Source organism: Apodemus sylvaticus, chromosome 19, assembly GCF_947179515.1.
Source record: "Apodemus sylvaticus chromosome 19, mApoSyl1.1, whole genome shotgun sequence".
NCBI lineage: Eukaryota > Metazoa > Chordata > Mammalia > Rodentia > Muridae > Apodemus > Apodemus sylvaticus.
The window spans coordinates 8,060,565-8,082,668 of NC_067490.1; the positions used below are offsets into that span (position 1 = coordinate 8,060,565).

The window sequence follows — 22,104 nt, forward strand, 5'->3', positions numbered from 1 at the left end:
TCCTCCCCCTCCTCCTCCCCCTCATTCTTCTTCTCCCCCTCTTCCTTCTTCTTTTTCTCCTCCCCCTCCTATTCCTCCTCCATCTCCCCCATCTCATGTGTGCATATGTGTGTGTGTGTGCGCACACACACACACACACACACACACACACACACACACGTACTAATCACATGTAAGTCCATGTGCTCGTAGAGGCCAAATCATATACCTTGTGCTAAGATTAAGTGTATGTCCCCACTACAGGGCCCCTCTCACTGGGATCTGAAACTCACAGGTAAGGTTAGCCTGGCTGATTACTGAGCCTCAGGTGTACCCCTGCCTCTCCTTCCCCAGAGCTGGGATTACAAATGCACACCACTGTGACTAGCATTTTTTTTTTTAGTTCATTTTTAATTCTGCATCCACATGCTCCTCTATATAGATGGGTGTCCTGCAGAGGTCAAAAGAGGGCACCAGATTCCCTAGAGGTGGAGTTATAGGGCATTGTGAGATGGCTATTGAATCTGGGGACCGAACTTGTGACACTGGGAAGAGAAGCCAGTGTTCTCGGCTGCTAAGACATCTCTCCAGACTCACAAGGGGTCGAGGGCATCCTTCTGCAATGCAGTGTCTTTCTCTAGGAGTAGCTCTTGCTTGTAGGGAGACTCTGATGGCTGTTTCTGGCATCTGACAGAGGATGTATCTTGCAGGTGACATGGTGACCCCCACAGAAGGTGGACTGTCTGTAACAACGAAGGTCACAGCCCCAGCTGTCAGTACGGGAATAACAACCTTTGGCTCAGAGACCCTTACCGTGTCACCAAGTTCCAAGCACCTGAGGAGCACCCCAGAAGGAGGCCAAGCCTGGACCCCAGCGCCCCTATCTGGGAGAGATGGGGGTAGCACAGTCAGGCAGGATAGGAATAGCACAGGACAAGGTATGGAGGTGCCCAATGTGACCCCGAAGCCAGGCATAAACCATGGGAAGTAACAGTGGGTGACAAGCTCTGTTTCCTGGGCTCCAGGACGAACCCATGGATCCCCTCAGGGGACCACGGATGCCCTGCTGCACACCACTGGAGAGTCACAGGAATACATCACCAAAGGTCCACCCTCCCCGGCTGCTAGAGCCACGGGCTATGTTGTGTGGCACCCGAGTCCCACTTGGGAGACACCTCTGAACACCACAAGACTGCAGAATGAAGACCCTTCATCTCCCTCTTTCCCAGGCCCGCCATCGGCCCCAACGGCTGTGGCTCAAGAGCCCCCTGTCTGTGGTGAGTCATCTGGGGACAGGGACCTCAGCTGGAACCTCAGCCTGTGTGAGCCCTGGTGTTAGACTTGCCAGAAATGTGGGTTGTGCTTTCTCATCTCGAACAGATGTGGCCTCAGACATAGGACACTGTGGTCCTCCTCGGCAGCAAGTGTCTGGTCTAGTCAGAGAGAAGAAAGGCTCCCTTTTCATCCCTGGCTCGCTCTGTCCTTTTTATTTCCTATGAGCCTTTGGCTTTCAACAGTTGAGGGAGAAGATGGGCAGAAGGGAGAGGGGACTTTAGAGAGCATGTATCCCATCTAGTACCAAAGCAATCCCATAATTCCAAGCAGCACTGCTCCCTCATCCGTCACCAGCATTATACCATGCCAGTTTCCCAAACTCCAGCTTTTCTGCTGACCCATCAGACCCTCTCCCTCTTCCTCATCCCAGCCACACTGAACCTCCAGTGGCTATGCAGCCCTGAGCCGCCCAGTCTTCCATACCCACCCATATGTACATCAGCTGTCTATACATCACAGCTGTACTGCGACCCCCAGCTGGTACAGGCCATACACAAAGGGTTTATTTAGCTTGTCACCAAGACTTGGGGACACACAGGAATGAATGACCCTTCTAAATAGCATGTGAGCTGAGGCACATGAGGCCTGGTTGACCACACCCCCTGTCCTCTTGGTCAGCTTACCATGCTGGTTCCACTGTAGGTTTTGCCTAAACTGAGCTGCTGTCAGGGGTGAACTCCTCCCTTGTTTCCTCTGAGGCACAGCATGGGCCCCGGGAGCCTGTGAGCCAGGATCATCCCACAGGAGTCGGAGACTTCCCTGTCAGATGGATTCTTAAGCCCTCAATGCCCATGGCTGCCCCTGGGATATCTGCAAAGGGTTGGGCTAGACCACCTTGTAGAGGGGCCAGAATCTACAGAGGAGGAGTGGTTTGGGGGCAGCCTAGGACCCCAGGGCTGGGTATGAATCATCCCCTTGGACAAAATATCCCAGGACCCAATTCCTGTTGTCACAACACAGGACTTCTGCTAAGAAGCCAAGCTAAGGATCCCACAAGGTCCTGTGCACTGTCTCTGTGATGGGGTCATGACGGACTGACTACATCACTGGCTGGCAGACACCCCCCCCCATCATTGTAAAGTATTGGACTTGGACCTTTAGAAGCTCCTTTCCTGCCCCTCAATGCAGGGGAATTGATGCTCATGCCAGCGGTCTCTGTCCCACTCCTAGTTCCTAGGCCCATCGGAAAGGTCACAGTCTCTAACGTAAGCAGTACCGGCTTCTCCCTCGAGTGGCCAGCAGACATCCGCCTCTCCCCTGCCTTCTACCTCACGTTGGTCTCCCCTCGGGGCCCCGCCTCGACTATGGAGACCCGGAACAATAACATGACATGGTCAGGACTGGAACCCGGAACCTTGTACCTGGTGGAGATTGTGGCTAAGGTGTGTGAGAAAGAAGGAGCCAGAACACAGCTGAAAGTGCGGACAGGTAAGGATGTCTGGACAGACAGACAAGCATGAAAGCTTGAACGGAGAAGGGCCTGCCTGTGGGGTACTGGGTGTCCATATCTTTCTCAGCACAGAAGCGCCTGGCTCGCTTGGGAGGAGGTGGTGGCCAGATAACACCCGCTTCTCCTCTTCATTACTTCTTGACATCTGTTTTCCCAGCACGTGACTTTCTTATGTGTGTGATTGCCGTAGGCTGCCTTCACATCTCAGGGAATTTCCCACACACTGGATGCTGTGTCTAGAGGTTGGGGGAGGGGGGTACATTCTTTAAGTGGCACCTAAGATGACCTATTAGGGTGCGGTAAAAACAGCTCATGGCCATCTGGAGGAGAGGGAGTTTGGTGGTGTTTGCATGGTCAGGCAGGAAAAGCCCTTGAGTCTGAGCCAAGCTAGGAGACCTCTGAAGGTCTCCTTCTCTCTAGAAGGAAGGGGCGGCACATGGGTGTGTATGCTCTTAAGATGAGTCCCATGTCTGCTCCCACTGTTGCTGCTGCTAGTGCTCTTCTATTAGGTTGCCTGTGCCTCTGGCCATGGTCCTGGCCCCTGGGTACAATGATAACAGTACCCCCTCCCAGGAACATGGGGTTTGAGGCTCATCAGGAAGGGTAGTAGGATGGTAGTGGGAGGCATGCTCCAAGTCACCGGTGGGTGGGGTGGGGTGGGGGGAGAAGGTTGTCATGCCCATTCGATGTCCCAAGCCCCTTAGATAGATCAGGCATGCCCCAGACATTCAGGGAAGGGGCAGAATGTGAAAAGACTGACATGTCAGAAGCTGGGATGTGCCTGGGAACATGATAGACTATGCTCGTGTTCCATGGGTTCCTGGAATCCCCAGAGGCAAAGGTTCAGAGAGAATAAATGCGCCAGGTCAAAGTGGGGCCACCCTTAGACCACAGAGAGGTGGGAAAGGAGCTGATGGAACAAGGTCCCCCAGTGAGGCATGGGCTCAGAGCAGAGGCTTGGTATTGAGGTACATCTGGTTTACACTGTGGCCCTGTCTTAGTCAGGGTTTCTATTCCTGCACAAGCATCATGACTAAGAAGCAAGTTGTGGAGGAAAGGGTTTATTCAGCTTACACTTCCATGCTGCTGTTCATCACTAAAGGAAGTCAGGACTGGAACTCAAGCAGGTCAGGAAGCAGGAGCTGATGCAGAAGCCGTGGAGGGATGTTTCTTACTGGCTTGCTTCCCCTGGCTTGCTCAGCTTGCTTTCTTATAGAACCCAGGACTATCAGCCCAGGATAGCACCACCCACAAAGGCACCCCCTTGATCACTAATTGAGAAAATGCCCCTCAGCTGGACCTCATGGAAGCACTTCCCCAACTGAAGCTCATTTCTCTGTGATAACTCCAGCCTGTGTCAAGTACACACAAAACCAGCCAGTACAGGCCCTGACTGTCTCTTGGTACCCGTTTCCTCTCAAACTGTCGTGGTTTGCTAGCCAGCTGCCAGGCCTGCAGTGAAGCCTCAGAGGACACTGGCCAGCTGCAGGCTGGTCCACATCCTCTGGGGCCTGGTGGGGCCATGGCTGTAGGTAGCAAGCAGCTTCTAGTCCTTCTTTGGAACCAGGACAGCTTTGATGCTCCCGTAGCCGGCAGGGCCTGACATGACCATCTGACCTAGTGCAAGCTTCATCCCACAGTGGCTCAGAAACTGGCTGGCAAAGTCCAAATCACGAGCATGCAGTATTCAGAATCCTTCCGCAATGCCAGCAGCCCGGAGCATCGAGAGTTCGTACAGTTCTTCCTCAGAACGGTGAGTCAGCATGGTCAGTCCTACTTCCCAGGAATGAAGGAAGGAGGCAGGGGCATTCTAGACACTTCCAACCAGGGATAAGACCCGTGGGTCTTGTGGATTACCTGTTTCTGGGGGAAGCTGGGCCAGACTGCAGCAGGTCTGAGCGTCCTGAACTGTTTGTCTGAGGAAGCTAGCCTGGATCACTTAGTGAGACCGGCTTCGAAATTCATAAAGCAGAAAGCTAAAGGGTGTTACAATGTTGACCTAGAACTCACTGGACCCTAGGTTCCATGCCCTGTAATATGTATGCACTGAATGCATGTGGGCATGGGCACACACAAACACACACAGGCATAAATGAATATTTAAAAGTTAAGCTCCATTTCAGGTGGCGTGACAGTCTTAAGCATGAAAATCCAGTGGTTTATATTGTTTGAAAACATCTGCAGCTACCACCACCATCTAATTTCAGAATGTTTAATTAACCCTCAGTGGAGACCCTGTAACCACTCCAAGTTTCTTTCCCCTCTTCCCCTTCCCCCAGTCCTAGATTGCATAACTTTTACAAGTATAGATAAAGCACTTGTAATATAGTGATCTTATTTATCTGGTGGACATGTCAACCTAGCCACGGAATTTGAGTTTTAACGGGAGGGCTGGACAGTGCCACCTAGTGTTGATTCTGATAAACACGCCCGTATGTCCAGAAACCAAGGGTGCTACTCTCTGGCTTCTGATGTGGACCATGAGCCTCAGGAGCTGCTCCAGTCTGGCTCCAGAGGCTCCAAGGCTCTGCTTTCCTCATCCTGGATTTCTCAGCTCTCCAACTACCTGGATCCAAGAGTCCTCAGAGGTGGCGGATAACATGCATCACCTGTCTTTAGAAAATGATGGTTGTATATAATATAAACAACAGATGTTGAACCCCTTCCAACTTTGATGGCCCAACTGCGGCTGTTCCAGCTCCATCCGAAGTTTCTAGATTAACCTTTCCTTTCAAAACCATTTCCTCCCTTGGCCCATTTTTGAACACAGTTGCTTTACCTGTCTAGTGTCTCAGGGCAGAAAACAATTCTGTACCCTAGACACATACAAGATACCAAGCCCAGCTCTGGAGGTGGTAGGCTAATGGCTCTCCATTTCCTAGCAGGGTCTAGAGCTTTGCCTGGAGATCGCTTTGAAATGGTGACATTTCAGTGGTGACCCAGTGCTTTGGCAGATCTGTGTAAGGAAATCAGGGGAGGAAGTTGAGGAACAGGAGTCCTTGAGATAAGCACGGTGGCTGTCTGACTGAACCACCCAAAGGCAGCAGGGCTGGGGTTGGTGATACCAAGCCTTTGATGGAGGATAACGGGGTTCCCTGCCTTGGGTGTCCCAGAGGAGGCAAAGGAAGGCCAGGAACTCCTGTCATGGGGCACTGCCCCTCATGGGTTTCTCTGACAGTCCCTGAAGGCACTCTTTCCAGGGTAATTTGAATTGCATGGACTTTTAGGGCTTACTATAAGACCATGTGTCTTTGACTATGTTGGGCTGGATAAGAATGATGCAGCCTGTGTCATGGGGCTGTGCTCTAAAACACAGAAGACAAAAGCAAGCCTTCCAGAGGCAGGAACTGTGTGCGGTGTGTGTGTCCTGGTAGGATTGGCTGCTGGAGAAACTCATTCAGAAATGTCCTGGAAACAGGTAGAGAGGAAGAAGAGGGGTGGGGGTTGGGGCGGGGATATGTCCTGAAGCATTAGAGGCAAAGAAATATTCTAGAGAAACAGTCTTCTTCCTCAGGACCGCTCAGCCTCCCCCTCTCCCTACCTCTGAGCTAAGAGCAGACCATTGTGAGCCTCTGTGTCACAGGCCCTTTTGGACACAGTTCTGCTGGTGTTGCCCCCTGTTCACCTCAAAGGCAGCTGTCTGCAGCTGTTGGCTGCTTGTAGGGAGAGATGGCTCCTCTGGGCATCATCAGTACCCGAAGGCGTTTGGGCTGGGCTGCAAGGGCCAGGAACTGATTTGAGATTTGGACCTTCTTGCCACAAGCCTGTCCTGTCTGCCAGGCAGCATACCAGGAGTATTAGGACACATGGCCTCTGACCCCAGCAGGCAGCCCTTCTCACACAGTCTGTTTCTCCAAGGTGCGGGACTCTCTGCCATCCACGCTGCGGGAGCAAATGGATGCGGGCAAGATCCGCGTGGACGTCATCGGCATCACAAATGGCAGCATCGTGGTGGAGTTTAATTTGCTAATGACAGCAGACCTGGATGTCAGGGAGGTGTCTGCCGGCTTCCTCACTGCCCTACAGAACACGTCGATGCTGGAGGTGGTTAGAGGCGAAACCTTTATACAAGGTATGCCGGGGCTGGGCTCGACGCTGATCTGCCCCAGTCAAAGTCAGCAGTGGCTCTTGGTTAGGAAGATGTGCTCTGAGCTTTCTCAGGGGGATTCCCAGGAGCTGTCTGAAGCATGGTGCGGCTTTCTTGTCTTTCTTACTGTTGCCATGATACTTCTAAAAGTCTCAGGGATGTCCCTTCCTTGTCACCTGGGGCTTTGATGGACTGAGAACAAGTAGGCTGATCTGGGAAGTCAGACTGTCCAGGAAGAGCTTCAATCCTAGCAAAAGTACCGGGGAAGAAAGCAGGGAGAGATGGGCAGTTTAGAATCTTCCCTCCTCAGATGTAAAGAAAAACTACAGTTGGCTCACATATTTTATTGAGTCAGGGTCTCACTATAAATCCTTGGTTGGCCTGGAACTCACTCTGTAGACCAGGCTGCCCTCGAATTCACAGAGATCTACCTGCCTCTGCCTCCAAAGTGCTGGGGTAGAAGTGTGCGCCACCATGCCTGGCCCTAGATAGTTGTCGTCTTCTTCTTCTTCTTCTTCTTCTTCTTCTTCTTCTTCTTCTTCTTCTTCTTCTTCTTCTTCTTCTTCTTCTTCTGCTGCTGCTGCTGCTGCTGTTGCTGCTGCTGCTTCTTCCTCTTCCTCTTCTTCTTCTTCCTCCTCTTCTCCTCCTCCTCTTGTTTTTCTTCCTCCTCTTCTTCCTCTTCTTCTCACTTCTCTTCCTCCTCTTCATCTGATTTGTCTTCTTATCTCCTTTCTCTTCATCTCCTTCCTCTTCTTTCTCCTCTCCTTCCTCTTCCTCCTTCTCTTCTTCCTCTTCCTCCTCCTATTCTTCCTGTTTCTCCTCCTCTTCTTCCTCCTCTTCATCCTCTTCCTCCTCTTCTTGCTTCTCTTCCTCCTCCTCTTCATCTTATTTGTCTTCTTAATCTCCTTCCTATTCTTCCTCCTCTCCTTCCTCTTCTTTCTCTTTCTCCTCCTCTTCCTGTTTCTCTTCCTCCTCATCTTGTCTTAATCTTCTTCTTCCTCCTCTTCCTCCTCTCTTTCCTTCTCTTCCTCTTCTTTCTCTCTCCTCCTCCTCCTTCTTTGATGAAGACTTTAAATCAAATGTGTTTTTAATTTGAAGAATGAGAAGAATTCCCTCAGTAAACTCAGGCTTTCAGAGGAAAGGACTGAAATACTCGAATCACCTAAAAATATCAATCCTCCTGTCAATCAGAATAAAGTCACTATTGTAGAAATGATAGAAGAAAACTTCCCCCAACAAAGTAGTAAAGAGTTAACAGCCTGAGCACACAGAGTGAGACCACACAGAGATGACAAATACCGAGCCGGACAGCCCAGTGTGCACAGGACACTAACAGACAGAACCCTAAAGCAGTACAAGTCACTGGCAAGTCACATGATCACTGAGGACATGGTTCCCTCTGTCCAGATTGCAAAAGGAAGAAATAGTATAAACAAAACTGAGTTAAAACAAGCCAGCTCTTAGATCCTCTGAGAGTAGCGTGGTTCCTAACACAGCATGGTGAGCTGGTGCTGTGGAGTTTGCGGGATGGACTGATGGGGTAGGATTCCTCACCTTCTTTGAAAACCCCAGTGATGCAGCGGTCCACAGCATCTTCCTCATTGGTTTGGCAGTGCATTCTGAGACTTTGTCCTGAGAGAAGGGACCTCAGTTCAGACCATAGTTACTACAAGAGGATAGCCATCTTCAGAGCATCTTCCAAGACAATTGGAAATGACCAATAGTCTGGGCTAATAGGTATGCTGAATTCCTTCCACACCATAGGCTGTTGTCATCTATAAATGGGTTTGTTGAGGTAGAAGGTGCTAGGTCATATGCTCGGTTACAGTGGGGTATCACATGTAAGTGCACATATATGTGTGTATGTGCTGAGCGGGCACATGTGTGTATGCACATGTGTGAGAGTGTGTATGTGGACATGTGTGTGTCTGCTAGATAAGTGTGCTACCACTGAGCCACAGCCATGGTCCTGGAGTCTGCTCAGTAAAGACCAGAAGGAAACATGACCCTGTGACCCTGCAGTCTGTGCACTAAGTTTTGTTTCAGATCCCCGTTCTGCAGGGGATCTGAATGGACAGAAAGATGGAAGGCACAGGGAGGGGGTGAAGGAGGGTCCCCAGGGCTCAGGGCTTCGCTGCTCAGACCTCCAGTTTTGTGCAATGGCTGCAACAGTGAGCTGGTGTGGGTTCAGCTCTGTGGGACCCCCTTCCCTGTCTCATAGCTGTGTTCTAGATTAGCCCTGGCTCCCCACTCCCACAGCAACCTCCACCCGCACTGAAGAGTCTCATGGACCGCCCTGAGCCTGCCATATCCACGTGGCCTGTTGTCTGTTTCCACCTTGCTTCCTGAGATGTGCTGTCCCAACAGGACCGCATGCAGCTGATGGCTCTGCCCACCCCAGGGCCACTCGCTGGTCCATTGAGGCTTCTGCTCTTCTCTCAATGCTTTTCAGATTACGATGAGTGTGACATGAGGGAGGATGACTGTGCCCCTGGGACGTGCAGGAACACCTTCGGGTCTTTTACATGTAGCTGTGATGGGGGAGGACCTGACTCACAGGTGGAATATTCTGGAAGATCCTGTGATGGTAAGTCTTATAAGCCTTTTCTAGAACAGTCTCATCATCTCTCCTAAGGATGCTCGTTCCTGTGGAAAAAAAGTAGCTTTGTCCAACGGAAGTCAGCCTATTTTTTAATGACCTAGACAAGTTTTCGGTATATGTATGTGCACATGTGCAAGCATGTGTATGTGTGTACATGTGTATGCATATGTGTATTTGCATGTCCATACATGTAGGGTGTATATTCATATACATGTAGAGTATGTGTTATGTATGTATTTGGTGTGATGTATTGTGTGTATGCCTGTACTGTGTGTATGTGCATATGTGTGTGGGTTTGCATGTCCATGTATGTAGGGTATATATGCATATACATGTAAGGTATGTTTTGTGTATGTATTTGGTGTGGTATATTGTATGTGGGCATGTAATATGTACATGTGTGCATGCATGTGTGTGCATGTACTGCTTGTGTGTGTATGTGTGTAGTGTGTATGTGTGCATGTGTATATATGGGTATGTGTGTGTGTGTGTGTATGTTTGAGAGAGAGAGAGAGAGAGAGAGAGAGAGAGAACACATGCATTTGTGTAATATCTGTGTAAGCCTGGCCCTCCCTCGTCTTTCATATGTGTCCAGGGGAGGGAGAAAACCACATATGTAAGTAAACAGTGTCTGGGACAGGGGACCTGCTTTGCCTGGGGGAAGTAGAGGACAGAGAAGGTGAGGTCCTGTTGGAGCTGGCCATCAGGGACATGCCAGTGGGTACAAGCATGCAGTCAATGTGGGTGACGTCTACATGGGAGACCTTTCCAGGGCTCCCCGGATGTTACGAAGGTGTGACAAGCAGGGGGCAAGCAGGAAGCCAGAGCAGGCTCCCAAGGGGACACTTTAGGACTCTACTTAGAGACAGGTCGCGGAGACTCTGGGGCAGGTTACTTGCTCATTCATGCCTAGCACATCCATGGATGGCACTTGAGGGCCAAAGAATGCCAAGTAGCCTGGTCTGTGCAGTGTGGGGGCACTGCAGCTGCAGCCGGCAGCTCCTGGGTATGGCTACCTTAGAGTTAGATGTCTCCTCTGTTCCTGCAAGCCCTAAACAGCCTCCTCCTGAGCCCTTGTCTCCTTGGAACCTGCAGGCAGCTCTTCTGGCAACACAGCCCATACCCCAGCCTCAGAGTGGACCTCTATCCCAACAGGAACTAGGGGTACCCCTGTGCCAGATGCCAGCTCCGTACCCCAGGACCTGCCCCTGCGGCTGAACCTGACGGATGCCGTTAGTGTGTCCTGTGAGATCGAGACGGTGATCATCGCCATCCAGAAGGGCTTTCTGCAGCAGGAGGCCATACCCGTGGCCTCCCTGTACCTGGGAGAGCCTTCCTGCAACGTGAGCAGAAGCAACAGCACACATGTGTTCCTGGTGGCTGGCTGGGGCGAGTGTGGCACCCTCATACAGAGCGTGAGTACACGTGACTGTGAGCCACCCACTGGGAGGGACCTCAGTGTGGGGAGGGAGACCAGGAGGGCTCTTCACTCCTGGGCCTCTGACTTCTAAGCCAGAGACCCCGGAAGAGGAAGTCAGACAGGCTCACGTCTTCACAGTTGGCTCACAGGAATCCTGAGGTAGGTGCAAGACCCACACTGCAGAATTCTTATGGTACAAAGGGCCTGGGATTGGCCAGGGTTGGGGTTTAAAGAGTTTTCTCTTCCCAAGTAGGATGGAAAGGTAAGGTAGGAAAGGTGGGAGCATGTGCGTGCATGAGTGCGTGCACATGTCTATGCATGTGGGAAAGGTGGGAGCATGTGCGTGCATGAGTGCGTGCACATGTCTATGCATGTGGGAAAGGTGGGAACATGTATGTGTGTGAGTGTGTGCATATGTCTATGCATGTGTGTCTCTAGTCCGGTTTCTGTCACTGTGACAAAACACCCGAGGCAAATCCACTTCAGGGAGGGAAAGGTTTGTTTTAGCTCACACTCAGAGGTTTCAGTCCTCAGTTGCTTGACTCTGTTGCTCAGGGCAGAAGATCAGGATGGAACAAAGCTGCTCCCCTGGTGGGGGCCAGAAGTGGGGGAGGCAGAAAGGGGGAGGGGCAGAGAGGGAAAGAAGAGAGAAGGGGAGGAAGAGGAAGAAAAACAGGAGGGGAGGGGGAGGGAGGAAAGGGAGGGGGGAGGCAGGAGATGAAGAGAAAGAGGGATGGGGAAGAGAGATAGAGTAGGGAAGAAAAGGGAAAGAAGGGAGAGAGAAGAAAGAAAAGGGGGAGGGAAAGAGGAAGAAGAAAGAGAGGAAGGGAGAGAGGGGAGGGAGAAAGGGGTGGGGAGGAGGGAGACAGGGAGAAAAGAGGGAGATAGGGCAAGTGAGATTGGGTAGAGAGGAAAATGGAACGAAGGAGGGAAGAAGGGAGTAAGGGAGGGAGAGGGAGGAGAGAGAGAGAATACACCAGCGTATACTAAGATCCAAGTGCTCCCACCAGCATATGCTAAGATCCAAGTGCTCCGTTGAGCCCCACCCCCACCCAAGGCCCCACTTCCTAAAGCCTCCTAGTTGCCCACAAATGAGCAGCCACTGTGAGGAGCCCAGCAGCCCCTCATGTGTCTAAGGAACATTCACTAGGATGCCAACCTTAAGGCCAGTCGCTGTAGCACTCACTCAAGTGTCCTCTGCATCTCTGCATGCCAGGCTGTTCCCAGGGAGTCAGCATCTCTTCGCAGGGACCAGATAGAGGAGCCAGCAGATGGAGGCTCAGGGTCGCCTCTGTTCTCAGAGGCAAATATCTAATTTGACAGTTCAGTTCAGCTGGGTTTGGGGAATACCACTGATTAGATTCAGCATGACATGGTCAGACACAGGCTGACATATGGAGCCATATACATGATCAGTAGGCTGGTCTCCTTTTGGTGTGTAGGATAGAAGCTAGATAGAGGTAGAGATAATGCCTAATATGAAAATCTCTAGCAGGTAACATCGGGGACATGTATCAGGGGATAACCCTACAGTCCCTGGAATGTGGCTGCAGTTGGGGCCCGGGGCAACCTCAGACCCAGGAGATCACCGACATCCTGTCTGTTTGTGCTTAGAACGTGACCACCACAGTGGTGAAGACCACGCTGAGGAACGACCTGTCCCCAGAGGGTGTCATCCACCACTTGCAGATCCTCAGTCCCATCCACTGTGCCTTCCAGAATGACCTTCTGACCTCCTCAGGCTACACCCCACACTGGGGGTGAGTCGGGAATGCCTGTCCTCCACACAGCTTGGGATCCCTCTAGCACCTCTGTTTAAAGGCTCTTCGGGGCGCCAATGCTCCAAGGGCTGGCTTTATTTATTTATTTATTTATTTATTTATTTATAGACAGGGTTTCTCTGTGTAGCCCTGGCTGTCCTGGATCTCACTCTGTAGACCAGGCTGGCCTCGAACTCAGAAATCTGCCTGCCTCTGCCTCCCAAGTGCTAGGATTAAAGGTGTGCATCACCACTGCTCAGCTCCGAGGGCTTTCTTGAGTCTGATTACACAAGTGGACAGAACTTGCACCAGCTTCCCCCATTTCTGTCCCCAGTCCTTTGTAGGATTAACTAGAGAAGACCAAATACCCTCTCTTTGGTCAATCGGCTAGAAAGAACAGCTTCTAGGCAGCAGCCTCCAGCTCCTCAGACCCACAACCTCTATCATGGCCACCCTCTCTCTAGGGCAACCTCCCACACAGAGAGGAGTCAGCTCCAGGCTGCAGCCAGCTGTGCACACATCACCTCTTGTCACCTGTGGGTCTTCCTTGACTTCTGTGCCTTCCCAGAATCACCTTTGGTGGGGAGGAACTAGAAGAAAGGACTTCCTAGAGCAGGTTTCTCAGAGCCTTTCCCCACTGCAGGGTCTACACCGTCATCGAAGACCTCCACGGTACTGGAAATTTTGTCACTGAAATGCAGTTGTTCATTGGTGATTCTCCCATACCTCAGAACTATAGCGTGTCTGCCAGCGACGAGATCAAGATTGAGGTGGGGCTTCATAGGCAGAAGAGCAGTCTGAAGGTCGTGCTGACTGAGTGCTGGGCCACCCCCTCCAGCAATGCCAAGGACCCCATCACCTTCAACTTCATTAACAACAGGTAGAGGCCACACCCCCTTGCCCAGCCCCTTTGCCTATTTGGACCGATTGGAATCTCCAGGCAAACTCCGAGTGGTCTGGGTCTGAGCTAGATGAGGCAGCAGCCCGTGAGGCTTCCACGGAGGCTATAGGACACCCGTGGGAGGCAGATGTTCAGGAGAATCAATCATGCCTGAGCAGCAGCCAGAACAACTGACCTAAGGTGCTGTGTTCCTTCCCTCAGCTGCCCTGTCCCCAAAACCTACACCAGTGTGATTCAGAATGGCAACTCCAGCAAGGCCCAGTTCAAGCTGAGAATCTTCTCCTTCATCAACAACTCCATTGTCTACCTGCACTGCAAGCTAAGAGTGTGCATGGAAAATCCCAGGAACTCATGCAGGATAGTAAGCGCTGGCTCCTTCTTCTGCTTCCCCGGGGGGGGGGGGGGCTTTCTTCCTTGGTAGAAGAGCAGCCCCATGTATGAGAAAGAGGGGTGTGGTGTGGGGGGCATGCTCAGAAAAAGCATGTGGCTTAGAGGGAGGGTCCACGACAGAGAGTGGCATGTTTTGGGTGTGATGATTCAGGCCAAACGTGTTCTTCCTGGGTTTCTGTTGTTAACTTTTTGGTCAGCATGCAAAGAAATGAGTGTCATAGTGACATTTTCATATGTATTTATTGTTGTGCTTTGTTCTTATTTATCCCATACTCCCCTTCCTCCCCCCATGGTTTCGTTTTCTGCTCACATCACACATGCACACACATATTCTGTAATATACATATCACACACCCATACACACCTACATACACATATACATGTACATACATATACATATACATGTACAAACATGTACGTGCACATATATACTATATGCATACACTCAGACATACCAGACACACTTACATATACATACATACCCATACATATAGAAACACATACATGTACATGTTCACCATACACACAGACACACATATACATACATATACACATGCACAAAGCACATACACACATACATATATACATACAAGTACACATACACACATATATATACAAGCATACATGCACACATACACATACCCATATACATAGACACAAACATACATGCACATACCCATGCATTCATATACATATATACAAACATACATGCACACATACATATACATACCACACACATATAGACATACATATACACACACATAGACATATATAAAACACATACATACACATATATACATATATATATACAAGCACACATATACATATACAAACATACATGCACACATACACATACCCATGCATTCATTTACACATACACACATGTACACATATACATATAAATATACATATACTCATGCATATATATAGACATGCATGCACACATACACATACATATATATTTATACATATATAAACATGCATGCACACATACATATATACAAATATACATCCACACATACACATGCATTCATATTCATATACAAAAATATACATGCACACATACACACTATACACATATATGCACTCATACATTCGTATACACACACATACATACACACACACTCACACCATTACCGTCTTTTGTTCCTTCTTCTTCCCTTCAGACCTCTTGCAGCTACACCTGAGCTTTCTGTTCTACTTTGCTTTCTATTGCTGTGATAAAATTCGTGACCAATAGAAACTTGGGAGGAAAAGATTTTTAACTTAAAGGTAATAATTCATCAAAAGAAGCCAACTCAGGGGCTGGAATAAAGGTAGAGGATTGCTTCTTGTTGGCTTGCCGCCCTGGCTTGCTCAGACCTAGGAATGGCACCGCCCACAGTGGGCCGGGCCTTTCTACATTAAATAGCAATGAAGAAATTGCCCCACAGATGTGCCCACAGGCCAATCTAATCAAGGCGAGCCTTCAGTCGAGGCGCTCTCTTCCCAGGTGTGTCAATTAGACAACAAAACTAACCAGTCCTGTCACCCCACCTCAGTTAGTAGTAGCATTCCCCTCTGATGACACTGAAGCTTATGTGTGAAACGTTACCTTAACCTAATACCATTTTGGCCGCTCTCAGCCTCCATAGCATGGTTTTCTCTCCTTGGGTGTAGTATCTACAAGGAGCTTATGAATGATTTGCTTCTTCATCCAGACTATGTGTGTTCCTCCTTTGGGAGTCATGCATTCTACTGTACCCATCTCCAAAGGTGACAGACTTCGGGGTCTTTCCAAGCCTTTGGCCATTAGCAGGGTGTGGCTACAAGGCACAGCACCACTGGATAATTCTACCACCTGCTTTCTCACACAGTGTCTTCTACCGCAGGCACAGATGAGTCTCCAGGTCACTCACTGGGGGGCATTCTCCAGTTTGCACCTGGAGCCACAGCCTCAGAAGCACAGGGCTAGAGGTTATGGCCTTGCTGTCTCTGCAGGGGCTGCTGCTGCTTCTCTGGTCTTTGCAACCTGACCCTGACCTTGCTCCCCTCCCCCACCTAATTCCTTCAGAGCAGGCCTTCCATAAGTTCCCAAGGTCGCCAGACAGTGCTACAACTGGGCTCAGCAGTTAAGAGCACTGACTGCTCTTCCAAAGGTCCTGAATTCAAATCCTAGCAACCACCTGGTGGCTCACAACCATCTGTAACAAGATCTGAAGTGTCTGGAGACAGCTACAGTGTACTTACATTAAATAAATAAATCTTTTTAAAAGAAAAAAGAAAAAGAAACACACTACTGAGTGAACTGGGAACCCACAGTGTTGGCAGGCTGGGTCCCCAGCTGCTCAGGAGACTGTCGAAGCCTTGCCCAGTTTCTTGTGGCTTTACCATTCCCTGACTTGTAGAATTTCTTTCTTTTTATGTACACAGATCCCTCTTCACATTAGGTCTCATCGCCAGGGGGAGGGGGTGCACAGAGGTTAGAGTTCATCTCAACCTGCTCATCTTTTCAAATGCGGTCAACTGGCCAGTTTTGTGTAAACTGGACGTAGGCTAGAGTAATTTGAGAAGAATTACTGAGAATAATGCCTCTGAGGGCTCAGGCTGTTGGCAAGCCTGGAGGGCATTTTCTTAATTAGTGACGGATTGGGAGGGCCCAGCCCATTGTGGGCAGGGCTGTGCCTGGGCTGGCGTCTGTCCGGGGTTCTATAAGAATGCAGGCTGAGGCAGCTGAGTGGAGCACGCCAGTAGGTGGTGCTCCTCCGTGGTTTCAGCTTCCTGTTTGGGTTGAATTCTCAGTCTGGGCTTCCCTCAGTGAACTGTGACTCTGGGTACGTAAGCCAAACAAGCCCTTTCCTTTTCAAGTGGCTTTTGGTCATGGTGGTTCACCACAGCAATAGAAACCCCCTAACTAAGACAGTCAGGGTTAGAAAACTGGGCTTAGGATGCCAGCTTTTTCTTGGAAGACCGTGGCGTGTGCTGGGTATCCAGGAAGAAGACTGCCCCATACTGTTTCGAAGGCCCAGCTGAGCCCTTGGAGGACACAAGAGGAACTCTAGGTTGTGCGGTTAAGGCATGGTCCTGGGGACGGGTTAGAGGCTCATGTTTCCACCATCTTTCCTCTCTGTGTACCCACTACACGCCTCTCATGCTCGACGTGATGCCTGGTTTGTGTTCATCAAGTTGACCCAAGCTAGAGTTGTTTAGAAGAGGGAAAGGCCCGCATCTGATTACTTGTACGCAACTCTGTAAGGCATTTGCTTGATTAATGATTGATGGGGGAGGGGGGCCCAGCCTGGAAGCTACTTCCTCATTCTCCACAGGGTCTCCCACAGAATCAGGCAAGGCCCGAGCACGAGCTCGCTCTCTCTGCGATCCAAGACAGCTGTTAGCCGTGCACATGGCTCCGGGGCTGGCCTGAGCCTCAGTGGTCATAGCATGACAGGTCCAAGAATTCCATGCACTCCTGGGCATGTGGTCCAGGTCCAGACTGCATAAGAAAGCAATCTCAGCAAGCCTCGGGGAACAAGCCAATAGGCAGCGCTCCTCCGTGGCCTCTGCTTCAGCTCCCGCTGCCATTCTTGGCTTCCCTCAATAGACTGACCCAAAATACGCCAAGCAGACAAACTCTTTTTCTCCGCAAGCTGTGTTTGCCCCTGGTGTTTCATCAGAACAATAGACACCCTAACTAAGACAGGCGGTGTCCCACCAATGTCCACTGTTAAGGCTCCCCTGCTCCCACATCTTAGACTCACCCACCTAATAGCTCAACACCGTGTTCTAGAGGACCAAACAATCAGGGTCAGATGGGGAAAACCCAAGACAGGGCGTTCGCACCCTGAAAGAACCATTGAGACTAAAGTGAGGTTTCTCCAAAACAGAGCTGCAACGACTTCCGGTTGCTGAGGAGTAGTGAACCCTTGCACCAGATGACCTGGGGGCCCCTCTATCGGTCTGAAGGTGAGTCCTCTGGGTTTCAATGGCAAGGAAACTAGCCCAGCCCAGCCTGAAATGTGGGGCTTTAAAGATTTTTTACTAAAAGACTCACAGCAGTGGCTAAAGGTTTCCTCAAGACTCTTCTGGCGCTTGTGTGGGATTAGAGGATAGGATTTGTCCCTCTTGGCTAACCCTGAGAGGTGGGGTTGACTTCTGTGGCCATGCTGTGGGGAAGCATCCTGGAAGTCCAGAACATTGAGTTTCTGTCTCTGCTCTATAGTAGGAGAGTTTTCCGGCTTTAGCTGCCCCATGGCTGTCTGGAGCAAAAACCTCTGTCTGGAGGTCCCCAACCTCTTAGGCAGCTGAGAACGACTGGGGAGGTCAATTCTGGCCAGTGAAAGAGGACAGAACACACTAGAGCCTCTTAAAGGGCCATCCTGGGCCATCCCTCATTACTCCTCCTTCCTTGTCCCCCGATGTCATCTTATTTTTATACCCAAAAGAGATTTGAGCTTTTCTTGCTGCTCAGGCTGTTTTGCTATGATTTCTCCCTTCTAACCTTTGCTGATCTTGTACCTTTCTGCATTTTCTTGCGCAACAACCCCTAGGATTCAGGCTCAGGCTGTGAGCTAAGATTCAGGCTTAGGTGGAGCTAGGGTTCTGTTAAGTGAGCAAGGGAGTCGACAGGCAGGACCTGGCTGGTGTTTCTCAACTCTTGCTTTTCATCCAAGCATTGGGAAAATAAAGGCTTAGGCACAGTTGCCAAGGACACCCCAATACACGCCCATGCCCACACACACCACTGATCCAAGAGCAATCCAGACACAGGTGGGGGTCCACCAATGATTGCTGATCTAGGCTCTGAGACTCAGGTGGGGATCCTCAGGTAACTGCTGGCCTAGGTTCAGCAACCATGTGGCTTTTCTCAACTCCTCATCCTCTTAAATTGCTATAGAGAACTGGTCGACCTGGGACCCCAATAAGAAAGAGTATATATGTATCATGTGATCTCATTAATAGAAGTGGAACCTCTTCATTCATTCATGGATGTGGGGGGAAATGTCAAGAGTGGAGAGGCACTGGGCTTGGATAATAGATCTGAGTTTGATCCTAGGCTGCAGCCTGAGCTGTGTGGTCTTTGTGATAGATATTATTGACTCTCCCCACTACCGGCTATCCATCCATCCATCCTCTGTTCATCACTATCTTCCATCAGTCCATCTACCATCCACCAAAGTATCCATCTATACGCCTTTCATGGATGTATTTAATCTTCATTAATCCATGCATTCACATATTCACCTATTCATCATATATTCACCACACTATTATGTCCATACAGACAGACAGATGGACAAAATAGATAAGCTTCTCTTCCTCCTTCCATTATGTGTCAGGAAACTTGGTTCTCCTTTAGAAAGTTGCAGTTAGAGCAGATTGCCCTGCCTACCTCCCAGGGTTGTTTCTAGTGTGAAATATAGGACCTTTGAGAGTCCCTAATATGATAGGCTCCCTTAATTTCAAATCTGGTCAGTGTTGATACTTTTGGGATGTTGAACATACTAGCTCTCATTCCTTGGTTTCCCCCTTGTGAAGTGGGGATATTATTTTCTACTTCAGAGCATGGTCTGTGGAAGCTTCTGGATAAGAATTGATTGTTGCAATTTGTAACAAGCAGAGGTCTACACTAGGCCAGCGCAGAGTACATTATAGCAAGAGGGTGACTGATGTGTCTCCAAAGCTCTGTCACCTTCCTACTCACCTGCTTTCTCAGAGCTTTTAGTTCCACAAGATTCTCAAACAAATGGGCAGAAAAGCCCCTCTCAGCACATGTAGTTTCAGTTGGTAAGGGCTGCTCTGGCGCAGGAGTAGTGTTAGCAGAAGCTCTGTGGGAACCTCCAGAGACAAGGCGAGGTCAGCAGACACAGGGGTCTGGCCTCTATCCCCACTGTCAACACCACTGCCTCTTCAGGGAAGCATGAGCCTCACCTTGAGATCTGAGAGGACATATGTGTTCATGTGGCTGGAACTGAACTGCGGTGAACTGGGTCTCAGAGGCAGAGCTGGCTGTTTGTAATCTTCTACTTGTCTTTGTCCCCATGGGTCAGGGCCTCCTTTGTGAGAAAGGCTGCTGCTCCTCCTCCTCCTCCTCATTATCTTCCCCTTCCTCATTATCTTCTTCTTCCTCCTCTTCTTCCTCCTCTTCTTTCTCTTCTTCCTCCTCTTCTTTCTCTTCTTCCTCTTCATCCTCCTCCCCTCCTCCCCCTCAGTACATAAGTAGCCTGAGCTGTGGTGACAAAACACCATGGACTTAGTGCTGTAGGACCATAGCAGGACCACAGAAGTTGTATTCTCTCACAGTTCTGAGAACCAGAAGCCTGAGATAGGGATGTGGCCAGGCCCTGCTCCCTCTGAAACCCGCTGCCAAGCGTCCATCCAGCCTCTTCCAAGTTCCACAGGCCATGGCCTGTTTTGGGGTTCCCCAGCCTGTAGCTACATTTCACTGCAACCGGCTTATAAGAAAACTAGTCCTACTGTGTGAGGGCTCAGCTCCTCCAGTATGGCTACATTTTCACTAGTCCCCTCCGCAGTGTCCCTGTCTCTAGACGAGTCCTGCAGTTCGTGGGTTTGGGCTTTAATGTATCTTTTCATGGGGGACAAATTTCCACACATGTCTCATATGCACACTGCCTTCTTGAATATGTGCTGCAGGCTTTGAAGCCAGTTTGGGAGTGTCTTGTGCCCATTGCTTCAGTAATCGACTCTCCAACCTGCTTATTTTGTATGATTGGGCAAAGACATGGGTAGTGTGAGATCACCAGGGCGTGTGCAAATGTCTAAGACAGTTACTGAGGCCAGTGGCACTTTTCCAGTATCTGAGCTGGGATTCCCAATGCCAGGAGAGCTTGCTTCTACTCTGCATGTATGCCAAGAGGGCTGACTTCTGCTATGTTGGGGCTCTGTATATAGTGTGGGGGAGTTGTCTCTATTTGAGACACACACATGTAGTGTGTGGGAGGGCCAGTATGGGTTGGGCATGTGTGTGCTGGGGGCTTACTGGCTATCTTCACTTTCTACTCTACAGTTAGGAGTCTTCTATGTGTCCAGTGTCTCTGCACTTATAAAACTTTTCCCCACTTCATGAATAGATAGGGTCTGACTGGAGGACCCACACGGGTCACATTGTGATGTCTGGAGCCTCATGTGAGCAGACAGAGGCCCCATGCCAGGGGACACACCCATTGTGTCAAATTACACAAGCATTTCTGAGATCTTGCTCTTGGTTTCGGGGTTACCTGGCTTTGGAGCCACTCAGGAGACAGCCTGGCCTACAGACTCCACTCTGAGCCATGCTGAGCGAGTCACCCTGTCAGTGGTGACAAGGATCCAAATGGATAGGCAGCATCAGGGCAGAGGCTTGTTGTTCTCAAGGGCTGACAGTCTGGGCTGCCACAGTATCTTCCACAGTGCCAACAGAGCCAGTCTCTTGACTCTGCCTTAACATACTCAACTGACATACCCTGACTCTGCTGGGAAGAGCCTCTTCCTGGAGGCCCCTGGAGACTGCATTCTAGGGCCAGCTATTCTGTGTCCCTAGGAAGATGACTGACCAGGCAGGGGGGAACCCACATTCCTGGGGAAGTTACACAATTGCAGACAGGAGGATGGTACCCCAGCAAGTCCAGGCAATGCTGTCTGTTTGAAGCTTTGCCCAAAGGGAACCATCAGGGGACAGCTCTGCTGACAGCAACGCCCCCTGGGCCACCTCCTAAAAGACAGCTCAATGTCTACCATGGGTCCAGAAGTCCCATGTGGAAGGGAAATGGGATTTGAGTGCTACAGGCTACCCAGGCTCTTTCCTAACCAGACCTTTGGGTGTACTAAAGGTGGGGGAGATGGGGAGGGGTAAACGTAACTAGGGTCCATCTGTGATCTCTGTTAGCGATCCCCTTAATAATGTGTTCCAGTCAAGCCCAAAGCATTTATGGGGCCAGGTCACTGGAGGGCAGGTCAGGGGCTGGCTGGTGGCTTGAATCTTTTTTTCTATAATGTGAGGTGTGTGTGTGTGTCTATCTGTCTGTCTGTCTCCAGATGAGGACATCAGTGTGTGTGTGGTTTATATGTTTGTGTGTGTGTGTGTCTCCAGATGAGGACATCAATGTTCTTCTCTGTCACTTTCTTTTTTTGTTTTTTGTTTGTTTGTTTGTTTCTAGATTGGGTTTCTCTGTATAGCCCTGGCTTTCCTGGAACTCACTCTGTAG

At 50.0% G+C, this 22,104-nt stretch overlaps 1 protein-coding gene across 1 annotated transcript in view; it reads left to right on the top strand.

Annotated features, from left to right (window-relative positions):
* The window catches only part of Umodl1 (uromodulin like 1), a 59,260-nt gene that overhangs the window by 33,519 nt on the left and 3,637 nt on the right, over nt 1-22,104 (top strand). The window contains 10 exon segments of the mRNA XM_052163773.1: nt 690-1,256; nt 2,485-2,742; nt 4,405-4,517; nt 6,623-6,836; nt 9,304-9,442; nt 10,553-10,868; nt 12,488-12,633; nt 13,277-13,513; nt 13,736-13,895; nt 17,788-17,866. Coding sequence (XP_052019733.1) covers nt 690-1,256; nt 2,485-2,742; nt 4,405-4,517; nt 6,623-6,836; nt 9,304-9,442; nt 10,553-10,868; nt 12,488-12,633; nt 13,277-13,513; nt 13,736-13,895; nt 17,788-17,866 — 2,229 coding nt within the window.